General features: G+C 42.7%; 1 protein-coding gene across 3 annotated transcripts in view; it reads left to right on the top strand.

Annotated features, from left to right (window-relative positions):
- The window catches only part of SMARCA2 (SWI/SNF related BAF chromatin remodeling complex subunit ATPase 2), a gene marked incomplete at its 5' end in the record, with an annotated part of 169,956 nt that overhangs the window by 90,587 nt on the left and 65,947 nt on the right, over positions 1–13,422 (top strand). For all 3 annotated transcript variants that reach the window (XM_079706373.1, XM_079706372.1, XM_079706371.1), the window contains 2 exons: positions 648–725; positions 12,951–13,169. In XM_079706373.1, coding sequence (XP_079562499.1) covers positions 648–725; positions 12,951–13,169 — 297 coding nt within the window. The remainder of the gene's footprint in view (positions 1–647; positions 726–12,950; positions 13,170–13,422) is intronic.

Raw genomic sequence — 13,422 nt, 5'->3', positions numbered from 1 at the left:
TACCCTTTGAGTTGTCATGACCACAGCTGTAACATTAGCGTAACAGTGCCCACTGAAATACATATTAAACATATTTTAAAGGCTATGTATTTGACACACACACACACATATATATATGATTTTTATGGTCTTGCTCTGTGCCTTGTCACTAAGTTTCATATAGTCATGTCCTTTGTAAAGCTTTGAAAATAAGCATTTATGTTGGGGATAAGGTTAACAGAATTAAAAGAATTAATATTAGGCCCTTTCTCATGGGGATTTCCTTATTTAAATCCTACATCTTCTCTGTGAAGGAAAATGTCACGCCTAGTTTACAGATGAGGTCATTGAGGTGAGGAGACATTAAGTAACTTGTTCTAAAAGGGAATCAAGATACACCCCTGCCCCGAGAGAACCAGTATGTCTTAAGAGAGTGTACCACCTTTCCTCCCTAAACAGATTTTGCTCTGGGAAGATGGTTTGAATCACTTGCAAAATAATAATGGCAAGTACTATACCCAGTGACCCTTCTGTTTTCTTTCTGGCTTGAGAAATGGGGTCCCACTGGTCTGGAGGACTGATTCACTTTACTTATCAGTACCTCAGCCCAGTTGTCCAGCCTCTCTCCAGAAGCCTGTTAAATTGTTCTGTTCTGGTCTTAACCCCAGGAAGAAGATGAAGTACCCGACGATGAGACTCTGAACCAAATGATCGCTCGACGAGAGGAGGAATTTGATCTTTTTATGGTAACGTTACAGAAAATCATGGAAACAAATGCCTCATTCCTCTCCCTCCTTTTCTGTTGAACACAAGATGTCTGGGGCCTGTGTGCCCTGGCCAAATTTCATTTGTGAAGCCTGGGCCTTTCCTTCAGTTCAGAGCCTGCAAATTGCCTGGCTTTAGCCTGCAGACATATTTTGTTTGGCCCATGCCATGTCTTTTTTAAAAAATTTCGAATCTGTTGCCAACGCAAAAAGAATCCTGATTTCTGGCTTCTCGTGAAAACTGAACATGGGCAGTAATACCAGGCCCACATCTCTCTATGGAAGCGTTTGGCTAGGGCTTCGCAGCAGCTGCCTCCTCAGGACAGGCCATGTGGTCTACAGCCTACCACACACACCGCCCCCACCCCCCCCACTTCCAGCTCATTTCTGATCCTGGCCAGCATCCTTCAGGAAACCTGCCCTGCTCCTCCAGGTAGAGTTCACAGCTATTCCCTAGCTGTCTCCTTAGGGATCAAAACAAATATGCTCCCTGGGGGCGCGGCAGGGGGGCGGAGAGCAACTAAAATGACATAGTCCTGCCTTTGTTATTGTTGAAGAGAGCCTGCTTAAGCAACCTTCCAGATGTGCATCAAGCTGTAGACTTCGCTGAAAGATCAAAACTGGTTGCATTTCACTGGTACAAAGCAGATGCAAAAGAACCTTTACATTTTTTTTTTACATCTTTATTGCAGTATAATTGCTTTACAATGGTGTGTTAGTTTCTGCTGTAACAAAGCGAATCAGCTATACATATACCTATATCCCCATATCCCCTCCCTCTTGCGTCTCCCTCCCACCCTCCCTATCCCACCCCTCCAGGTGGTCACAAAGCACCGAGCTGTTCTCCCTGTGCTATGCGGCTGCTTCCCACTAGCTATCTACCTTACGTTTGGTAGTGTATATATGTCCATGCCTCTCTTTCGCTTTGTCACAGCTTACCCTTCCCCCTCCCCATATCCTCAAGTCCATTCTCAAGTAGGTCTGTGTCTTTATTCCTGTTTTACCCCTAGGTACTTCATGACATTTTTTTTCTTCTTAAATTCCATATATATGTGTTAGCATATGGTATTTGTCTTTCTCTTTCTGACTTACTTCACTCTGTATGACAGACTCTAGGTCTATCCACCTCATTACAAATAGCTCAATTTCGTTTCTTTTTATGGCTGAGTAATATTCCATTGTATGTATGTGCCACATCTTCTTTATCCATTCATCCGATGATGAACACTTAGCTTGTTTCCATCTCTGGGCTATTGTAAATAGGACTGCAGTGCACATTTTGGTACATGACTCTTTTTGAATTATGGTTTTCTCAGAGTATATTCCTAGTAGTGGGATTGCTGGGTCATATGGTAGTTCTATTTGTAGTTTTTTAAGGAACCTCCATACCGTTCTCCATACTGGCTGTACCAATTCACATTCCCACCAGCAGTGCAAGAGTGTTCCCTTTTTTCCACACCCTCTCCAGCATTTATTGTTTCTAGATTTTTTGATGATGGCCATTCTGACTGGTGTGAGATGATATCTTATTGTACTTTTGATTTGCATTTCTCTAATGATTAAAGATGTTGAGCATTCTTTCATGTGTTTGTTGGCAGTCTGTATATCTTCTGTGGAGAAATGTCTATTTAGGTCTTCTACCCATTTTTGGATTGGGTTGTTTGTTTTTTTGTTATTGAGCTGCATGAGCTGCTTATAAATTTTGGAGATTAATCCTTTGTCAGTTGCTTCATTTGCAAATATTTTCTCCCATTCTGAGGGTTGTCTTTTGGTCTTGTTTATGGTTTCCTTTGCTGTGCAAAAGCTTTTAAGTTTCATTAGGTCCCATGTGTTTATTTTTGTCTTTATTTCCATTTCTCTAGGAGGTGGGTCAAAAAGGATCTTGCTGTGATTTATGTCATAGAGTGTTCTGCCTATGTTTTCCTCTAAGAGTTTGATAGTTTCTGGCCTTACATTTAGGTCTTTAATCCATTTTGAGCTTATTTTTGTGTATGGTGTTAGGGAGTGATCTAATCTCATACTTTTACATGTCCCTGTCCAGTTTTCCCAGCACCACTTATTGAAGAGGCTGTCCTTTCTCCACTGTACATTCCTGCCTCCTTTATCAAAGATAAGGTGACCATATGTGCATGGGTTTATCTCTGGGCTTTCTATCCTGTTCCATTGATCTATCTTTCTGTTTTTGTGCCAGTACCATACTGTCTTGATTACTGTAGCTTTGTAGTATAGTCTGAAGTCAGGGAGCCTGATTCCTCCAGCTCCATTTTTCGTTCTCAAGATTGCTTTGGCTATTCGGGGTCTTTTGTGTTTCCATACAAATTGTGAAATTTTTTGTTCTAGTTCTGTGAAAAATGCCAGTGGTATTTTGATAGGGATTGCATTGAATCTGTAGATTGCTTTGGGTAGTAGAGTCATTTTCACAATGTTGATTCTTCCAATCCAAGAACATGGTATATCTCTCCATCTATTTGTATCATCTTTAATTTCTTTCATCAGTGTCTTATAGTTTTCTGCATACAGGTCTTTTGTCTCCTTAGGTAGGTTTATTCCTAGATATTTTATTCTTTTTGTTGCAGTGGTAAATGGGAGTGTTTTCTTGATTTCACTTTCAGATTTTTCATCATTAGTGTATAGGAATGCCAGAGATTTCTGTGCATTAATTTTGTATCCTGCTACTTTACCAAATTCATTGATTAGCTCTAGTAGTTTTCTGGTAGCATCTTTAGGATTCTCTATGTATAGTATCATGTCATCTGCAAACAGTGACAGCTTTACTTCTTCTTTTCCGATTTGGATTCCTTTTATTTCCTTTTCTTCTTTGATTGCTGTGGCTAAAACTTGCAAAACTATGTTGAATAAGAGTGGTGAGAGCGGGCAACCTTGTCTTGTTCCTGATCTTAGTGGAAATGGTTTCAGTTTTTCACCATTGAGGACAATGTTGGCTGTGGGTTTGTCATATATGGCCTTTATTATGTTGAGGAAAGTTCCCTCTATGCCTACTTCCTGCAGGGTTTTTATCATAGATGGGTGCTGAATTTTGTCGAAAGCTTTCTCTGCATCTATTGAGATGACCATATGGTTTTTCTCCTTCAATTTGTTAATATGGTGTATCACATTGATTGATTTGCTTATATTGAAGAATCCTTGCATTCCTGGAAGAAACCCCACTTGATCATGGTGTATGATCCTTCTAATGTGCTGTTGGATTCTGTTTGCTAGTATTTTGTTGGAGATTTTTGCATTTATGTTCATCAGTGATATTGGCCTGTAGTTTTCTTTCTTTGTGACATCCTTGTCTGGTTTTGGTATCAAGGTGATGGTGGCCTCGTAGAATGAGTTTGGGAGTGTTCCTCCCTCTGCTATATTTTGGAAGAGTTTGAGAAGGATAGGTGTTAGCTCTTCTCTAAATGTTTGATAGAATTCGCCTGTGAAGCCATCTGGTCCTGGGCTTTTGTTTGTTGGAAGATTTTTTATCACAGTTTCAATTTCAGTGCTTGTGATTGGTCTGTTCATATTTTCTATTTCTTCCTGATTCAGTCTTGGCAGGTTGTGCATTTCTAAGAATTTGTCCATTTCTTCCAGGTTGTCCATTTTATTGGCATAGAGTTGCTTGTAGTAATCTCTCATGATGTTTTGTATTTCTGCAGTGTCAGTTGTTACTTCTCCTTTTTCATTTCTAATTCTATTGATTTGAGTCTTCTCCCTTTTTTTCTTGATAAGTCTGGCTAATGGTTTATCAATTTTGTTTATCTTCTCAAAGAACCAGCTTTTAGTTTTATTGATCTTTGCTATCGTTTCCTTCATTTCTTTTTCATTTATTCCTGATCTGATTTTTATGATTTCTTTCCTTCTGCTAACTTTGGGGTGTTTTTGTTCTTCTTTCTCTAATTGCTTTAGGTGCAAGGTTAGGTTGTTTATTCGAGATGTTTCCTGTTTCTTAAGGTGGGATTGTATTGCTATAAACTTCCCTCTTAGAACTGCTTTTGCTGCATCCCATAGGTTTTGGGTCATCGTGTCTCTATTGTCATTTGTTTCTAGGTATTTTTTGATTTCCTCTTTGATTTCTTCAGTGATCACTTCGTTATTAAGTACTGTATTGTTTAGCCTCCATGTGTTTGTATTTTTTACAGATCTTTTCCTGTAATTGATATCTAGTCTCATAGCATTGTGGTCGGAAAAGATACTTGATACAATTTCAATTCTCTTAAATTTACCAAGGCTTGATTTGTGACCCAAGATATGATCTATCCTGGAGAATGTTCCATGAGCACTTGAGAAAAATGTGTATTCTGTTGTTTTTGGATGGAATGTCCTATAAGTATCAATTAAGTCCATCTTGTTTAATGTAGCATTTAAAGCTTGTGTTTCCTTATTTATTTTCATTTTGGATGATCTGTCCATTGGTGAAAGTGGGGTGTTCAAGTCCCCTACTATGAATGTGTTACTGTCGATTTCCCCTTTTATGGCTGTTAGTATTTGCCTTATGTATTGAGGTGCTCCTATGTTGGGTGCATAAATATTTACAATTGTTATATCTTCTTCTTGGATTGATCCCTTGATCATTATGTAGTGTCCCTCTTTGTCTCTTCTAGTAGTCTTTATTTTAAAGTCTATTTTGTCTGATATGAGAATTGCTACTCCAGCTTTCTTTTGGTTTCCGTTTGCATGGAGTATCTTTTTCCATCCCCTTACTTTCAGTCTGTATGTGTCTCTAGGTCTGAAGTGGGTCTCTTGTAGACAGCATATATATGGGTCTTATTTTTGTATCCATTCAGCCAATCTGTGTCTTTTGGTGGGAGCATTTAGTCCATTTACATTTAAGGTAAGTATCGATATGTATGTTCCTATTCCCATTTTCTTAATTGTTTTGGGTTCGTTATTATAGGTCTTTTCCTTCTGTTGTGTTTCTTGCCTAGAGAAGTTCCTTTAGCATTTGTTGTAAAGCTGGTTTGGTGGTGCTGAACTCTCTCAGCTTTTGCTTGTCTGTAAAAGTTTTAATTTCTCCATCAAATCTGAATGAGATCCTTGCTGGGTAGAGTAATCTTGGTTGCAGGTTTCTCTCCTTCATCACTTTAAATATGTCCTGCCAGTCCCTTCTGGCTTGCAGAGTTTCTGCTGAAAGATCAGCTGTCAACCTTATGGGGATTCCCTTGTGTGTTATTTGTTGTTTTTCCCTTGCTGCTTTTAATATGTTTTCTTTGTATTTAATTTTCCACAGTTTGATTAATATGTGTCTTGGTGTATTTCTCCTTGGATTTATGCTGTATGGGACTCTCTGTGCCTCCTGGACTTGATTAACTATTTCCTTTCCCATATTAGGGAAGTTTTCAACTATCATCTCTTCAAATAATTTCTCAGTCCCTTTCTTTTTCTCTGCTTCTTCTGGAACCCCTGTAATTCGAATGTTGGTGCATTTAATGTTGTCCCAGAGGTCTCTGAGACTGTCCTCAGTTCTTTTCATTCTTTTTTCTTTCTTCTGCTCTGCAGTAGTTATTTCCACTATTTTATCTTCCACATCACTTATCCGTTCTTCTGCCTCAGTTATTCTGCTATTGATCCCATCTAGAGTATTTTTAATTTCATTTATTGTGTTTCTAATCATTGCTTGATTCATCTTTAGTTCTTCTAGGTCTTTTTTAACTGTTTCTTGCATCTTGTCTATTCTTTTTCCAAGATTTTGGATCATGTTTACTGTCATTATTCTGAATTCTTTTTCAGGTAGACTGCCTATTTCCTCTTCATTTGTTAGGTCTGGTGGGTTTTTATCTTGCTCCTTCTCCTGCTGTGTGTTTTTCTGTCTTCTCATTTTGCTTATCTTACTGTGTTTGGGGTCTCCTTTTTGCAGGCTGCAGGTTCGTAGTTCCCCTTGTTTTTGGTGTCTGTCCCCAGTGGCTTAAGGTTGGTTCAGTGGGTTGTGTAGGCTTCCTGGTGGAGGGGACTAGTGCCTGTGTTCTGGTGGATGTGGCTGGATCTGGTCTTTCTTGTGGGCAGGTCCATGTCTGGTGGTGTGTTTTGGGGTGTCTGTGGACTTTTTATGATTTTAGGCAGCCTCTCTGCTAATGGGCGGGGTTGTGTTCCTGTCTTGCTAGTTGTTTGGCATAGGGTGTCCAGCACTGTAGCTTGCTGGTCGTTGAGTGAAGTTGGGTGCTGGTGTTGAGATGGAGATCTCTGGAAGATTTTCGCCGTTTGATATTATGTGGAGGTGGGGGGTCTCTTGTGGACCAGTGTCCTGAAGTTGGCTCTCCCACCTCAGAGGCACAGCACTGACTCCTGGCTGCAGCACCAAGAACCTTTCATCCACACGTCTCCTCAATTTGGGATGATTCGTTGTCTATTCATGTCTTCCACAGATGCAGGGTACATCAAGTTGGTTGTGGAGCTTTAATCCGCTGCTTCTGAGGCTGCTGGGAGAGATTTCCCTTTCTCTTCTTTGTTCTTACAGTTCCCGGGTCTCAGCTTTGGATTTGGCCCCACCTCTGCGTGTAGGTCGCCGGAGGGCGTCTGTTCTTCGCTCAGACAGGACAGGGTTAAAGGAGCAGCCGCTTCAGAGACTGGCTCACTCAGGCCGGGGTGGAGGGAGGGGCACGGAGTGCGGGGCGAGCCTGCGGCGGCAGAGGGCGTCGTGACGTTGCACCAGCCCGAGGCGCGCTGTGCGTTCTCCCAGGGAAGCCGTCTCTGGATCCTGGGACCCCGGCAGTGGCGGGCTGCACAGGCTCCCGGGAGGGGAGCTGTGGAGAGTGACCCGTGCTCGCACACAGGCTTCTTGGTGGCGGCAGCAGCAGCCCCAGCGTCCCACGCCCGTCTCTGGGGTCCGCGCTTTCAGCCGCGGCTCGCGCCCGTCTCCGGAGGTCCTTTAAGCGGCGCTCTTAATCCCCTCTCCTCGCGCACCAGGAAACAAAGAGGGAAGAAAAAGTCTCTTGCCTCTTCGGCAGGTCCAGACTTTTTCCCGGACTCCCTTCCGGCTAGCTGTGGCGCATTAGCCCCTTCAGGCTGTGTTCCCGCCGCCATCCCCAGTCCTCTCACTGCGCTTCAACCGAAGCCCGAGCCTCAGCTCCCAGCCCCGCCCACCCCAGCGGCCGAGCAGACAAGCCTCTTGGCCTGGTGAGTGTTGGTCGGCACCGATCCTCTGTGCGGGAATCTCTCCGCTTTGCCCTCCGCACCCCTGTTGCTGTGCTCTCCTCCGCGACTCGGAAGCTTTCCCCCCTCCACCACCCGCAGTCTCCGCCCGCGAAGGGGCTTCTAGTGTGTGAAAACATTTCCTCCTTCACGGCTCCCTCCCACTGGTGCAGGTCCCGTCCCTATTCTTTTGTCTCTGTTTATTCTTTTTCCTTTTGCCCTACCCAGGTACGTGGGGAGTTTCTTGCCTTTTGGGAGGTCTGAGGTTTTCTGCCAGCGTTCAGTGGGTGTTCTGTAGGAGTTGTTCCACGTGTAGCTGTATTTCTGGTGTATCTGTGGGGAGGAAGGTGATCTCCGCGTCTTACTCTTCCGCCATCTTCCCCGGAAGTCTCCAAACCTTGACATTTGACCGTTGAACATCCATGGTTCCTACCTTGACGTTCCAAGATACGTAGTCATCTGCAATTTTGCTGAAACCCCAATTTGATTATGTGTGTGGCCTGCCGCAAGGTCAGTAGGGAAGGGAGCAACCCCCTTGGCTGGTGAGGGAGGCCCTCAGAAGTCACATTTGACTATGTTCTTAAGGCATTTGCTATAGCTATTTATTTATCTCTGTATGCGCAGCACTCAGAACAGTTTCTGGTACGTAGTTGTTGCTTAATAAATATTTATTGAACGAATGGTGGCATTTGCAAAATTTCGGGCCTTGTGAGGATGTCAGCATAGCTCAGGATGTATAAAGTTGCAAGGCTCCCCCCAGTACCTTTAGTCATTTTGATCTTTCGAACATTTAGCCTGACCGTGGAGTGAGTAAATAAATGTGAACTGTAACTCTGGTGGTCGAATGCTGCGGAGCCCCCAAATCAGAGGTCCCAAATTTGAAGCCCCCAGGTCTCAGACAGGTGATTTGCACGAGCGAAGCAAGTGGACAGGGGTGAGTGGATGGTGGTGAACGGTGAATGGGAGTTGCTTTGTCTCGGGCGGGGGGGACAGAGCTGCAAGCCCCATGTAGCCAGAAATGCCAAATTTTCAAGAGAAGCTAGAAAGTGAGGTTTTTATATTCAGTCTCCGGATTTCAAAATGTTTGCAACTAAATTCAGTTTTTTATTAGTATTTAACACTTCAAGCCAAATAAAATACGACTTTGGGCCAAATAGGACCCACAGGGTTTGCATTTTCCACCTCTTTAGCCTAGGCAGTCTGAGAAGGGAACCCCAGCTGCATGGAGGCTGACGTTATTTTTTGTGGTTTTGTGACTTTTGGGAACGATGATTGTGCTCACACACAGTGATTCAAGATAAAGGACATTTAATTCTTTCTCTGGAAACTTTTAGGTAGCCATGGGAATAAGTCCTACCCTGGGATGTGCACTTTTTTCCCCTCCTAAATGAACCATCCTACCCAGCTAAGGCCATTTTGAAGAGAAATGACAGAAAAACGACTTTACCAGCATGTTCAACATAGGGTGTTCATAAAACCTAAATTTCTTAACTCATACCGCCGTCACCACCTTTATAGATTATTCTCTGTTTGGGGAGATTAGAGATACATGTAGGAAATAGACATCTTTTCTCTCTTTGAGGAACTTATTAAAATGTAGATTACTAGGGAACACCGAGACAAGAGGCCCTCAGCTTCCTTGGCTGATCACTGATTGGCAAGAATTCAGCACTGCTGTAGCCTCAGATACTCTTGAGGCCCTTGGAAGGGATAAGCTGTCTGCCATTATACAAATTAGATTAGGCCCAGAGATGGAGATTTCCATCAGCAGTCCTGAAATAAGAGAAAAAGAGTACTTCTCCTTTCTGCCTTTCCGACTGGGTATTTGTAGAAATTGAAAGCCTCAGGGAAAAAAATTGGATGTCTGGCCAAGGCACAGCCTTCTTTTAATTTGGGAATATCAGGCTTGGAACAGGTGAAGCTGGTTAGGGAATACTTCTCCGTAGGCGTTTTGATTTTGTGAGTGTTGTGCTTGTTTCTTAAAGGTTGGCTTCTCATTTCTGGATAATACAGATTTTCAGTTCACTTTGGTTTGGTTTGCTTTGTGTCGGTTGTTTAAAATCTTCTAATCAGCCGGCTGCCTTTGGCCAATTCACTATTCATTAGCACCTCCACCAGGGGGCAGGAAATCAAATTGAATCCTTGCCAGTTCACTCAGATTAAAAACTGTAGTGAGAAACCAGAATGGAATGTGAGCTAGATTTGGAGTTTGAATATTTAAACTCTTTATCCACTGTTATAAAAACAAAAAGTTAGCTCCCTATATAAAATTAATACAGACATATTATTTGATTTTATATCATAGGCACTGTAGTTAAATAACACACATTAAGCAGATAGTCTCTTTAAAATAAAACCTTTCTTTCGAACATTTTTCTTGTTTTCTCCTTTTAAAAAATGTGACTTCAGGGCTTCCCTGGTGGCACAGTGGTTGAGGGTCTGCCTGCCAATGCGGGGGACACGGGTTCGTGCCCCGGTCCGGGAGGATCCCACATGCCGCGGAGCGGCTGGGCCCGTGAGCCATGGCCGCTGAGCCTGCGCGTCCGGAGCCTGTGCTCCACAATGGGAGAGGCCACAACAGTGAGAGGCCCGCGTACCGCAAAAAAAAAAAAAAAAAAAAAGACTTCAGAAAGTTATCTCTTATACTGATTACCTATGAATTCTACCTAAAAGAGATCTTTGACAGGTCAAGATACATACCTGAAACATTCTGCTAACGTACAAACGTGAAGCTTTCAAGCTGCCCTGCTCCCTACAAAGGCAACAAGTACTTTTAAAAGTAATTGTACTTGTTAGCATAAGGTTATTGGGTCTTAAGACAAACATATTCATGTAGTATCTGAATAATTAATTAGGCTTAGTTGAATATCAACTTCAAATTTTGTACTGGTCTTCTGCAAGCAGCAATCTCTGGGAAGAGATACAGTCATGAGAACTTTAAGCTTATTAAAAATTGCATCAAAAAAAATTTGGGGGTCTTTTCTAAAAGAAAAAACAAAAAGCAAGTGCAATTTATTTTCTTTTATATTAGAAGAGATTTATTTTCTCAATTGTGGACTAATGCATGGCATAAGTTATTTTACAAGTGCTCGGTATAGGAAATGGTAATCGTATAACTAAAAATTGAAGTGGCCATATTTTGTCATCTCTGTGTAGTGCCGTAACAAAAAAATGATTTTTCTTGATAGCTATCTAATAACTATTAGGAGATTACCTTGAGAAGTCCCTCTTTAGATTGTGCTGTTAACAAGGCATCCTCTGTGAGCTAATTACAACGGTTTTGTGGATCCCATTTCTGAATCCAGAGCATTAGAAGACAAGATTAAGAGCAGCCTCTCCAGCTAACTATAGCATATGACAGAACAGAGCGGCCACATTTATCTACCAATAGGACTCCACCATGCTCCAAGCCTACCCCATCTTGGGAATACAATGATTTCCAAAAATGTTGAAGCATAGTTTAAGTAACTTTGAACTTTAAATAGATTCTAGAGGTCGAATTTGGATTTAAATAGAAATTTCATTTACATTTTGTTACCACTCTCAGCTCTTAAGAAAAAATTAATGTTGAATCCCTGTTTCAGTACGGTAGAACTGAAGGAAGAAAGAGGGAAAAGGTAAATCATTTGATGGTTAATGGTCTATTCGCTTGTAGAAATGGTCTAGCCAGTGATATATACATACAACTAATGTATATAACAATTCAGTGGAGGTTTTATTTGTTTTTCTTTAACCATCAAATTGTTTAGTTATAGGTTAAAGGCAAATACGTGGCACTTAATTTATTTACTAGCGCACTGGATTTTAAAAAAAGAAAGCAGGAGGTGGGGAAATAGGCACTTTGACGGCTGTTGAAAGGAAGCCATTTCACTTATATCAGTTGAGATGAGATTACCTTTGAGGTCTGTCACTCTGTGGCATGATACTTTCATAAGAGCTAAGCTTTTTGAAAGCTAAAGAATTGAGGGACATTCCTCTCCCAGAGCCCAGGGTGCACTAAAAATTCAGTGCATTCATGGCCAACTGATTAATAAACCAGTTATGTGCCCACATGTCTTGAGTCCAACCGAGGGTGGCTATTTTATAGTGACAATGGGTGGCTGATTTTTTTTTCCTGGCTCTTTAATTAAAAGCATGAACCCTATTGAGGTAAAGGAAATTTTCTTTTTTTTTTTTTGCGGTACATAGGCCTCTATGTTGTGGCCTCTCCTGTTGCGGAGCACAGGCTCCAGACGTGCAGGCGCAGCGGCCATGGCTCACGGGTCCAGCCGCTCCACGGCATGTGGGATCTTCCCAGACCGGGGCACGAACCCGTGTCCCCTGCATCGGCAGGCGGACTCTCAACCACTGCGCCACCAGGGAAGCCCAGGAAATTTTCTTAATGAACTTTCTCTTTTATATGCTTGAAGAATACTACGCCAATGCAGCAATGAATTGTATCACCAGGGCTCATTTTTTTTAACTCATTTTTTTTCATTGCGGTACAGTTGATTTACAGTGTTCTATCAATTTCTGCTGTAATCATTTTTATTTTTATTGATTGATTGATTGATTGATTGATTTTTGCTGTACGCAGGCCTCTCACTGTTGTGGCCTCTCCCATTGAGGAGCACAGGCTCCGGACGCGCAGTCTCAGTGGCCATGGCTCATGGGCCCAGCTGCTTCGCGGCATGTGGGATCTTCCCGAACCGGGGCACGAACCCGTGTCCCCTGCATCAGCAGGCGGACTCTCAACCACTGCGCCACCAGGGAAGCCCTGCTGTAATCATTTTTAAAATACATCCCCAATTTGAATTTTCTCACTATTACTTAAGGGGAAGCTTTTGCACGCACATAGACTAAGAAAAGGAATTTTTTAAAGAGTATTTTTTTAAGTGCATAAGTAAATTTCAAAGATGGGTACAGGGGAAGGGAAGAGATTTGGGCCTTAGGGATGAGCTAGAACAAGTCAGCCAGGATACAGAGGCTCCATGGGAGAAGCTGAAGGGACCCTGCAGCCATAGGAGGTGACTTGTGAAGACTTATGTGCTGCGAGTCTACACTGTACCGAATCCTCTTTCCCTTTGGTGACACTTCTGTTCATCCCTCCAGCGCATGGACATGGACCGGCGGAGGGAGGATGCCCGGAACCCAAAACGCAAGCCCCGCTTGATGGAGGAAGATGAGCTGCCCTCCTGGATTATTAAAGATGACGCCGAGGTGGAACGGCTGACGTGTGAAGAAGAGGAGGAGAAGATCTTCGGGAGGGGGTCTCGCCAGCGCCGGGATGTGGACTACAGCGACGCCCTCACAGAGAAGCAGTGGCTGAGGGTAGGTGTGGCTTTCTCAAATTCTTGCTACGTGGAGTGTTGTTGGCTCAGAGAAATCAGGGGCCTGAGGCTGGAACTCTTTGAGAGGGACCAGTTGCCCATAGAAGGGGAAGGGCCTCTTGAACATAGATAAAGTCATTCTGCTCTTGCAGTGGAGTCATTCTGCATTTCAAGGCAGGGCCTTGGAGGATAATGAAGAATTGTTTTGCCAGAGCAGAATTGGCCTTTGGAAACACAGGGTTATGAGAGCTATG

The sequence above is a fragment of the Hyperoodon ampullatus genome (genome assembly GCF_949752795.1).
Source record: "Hyperoodon ampullatus genome assembly, chromosome: 6".
Classification (NCBI taxonomy): Eukaryota; Metazoa; Chordata; class Mammalia; order Artiodactyla; family Ziphiidae; genus Hyperoodon; species Hyperoodon ampullatus.
This window is presented reverse-complemented; position numbering and strand designations above follow the sequence as displayed.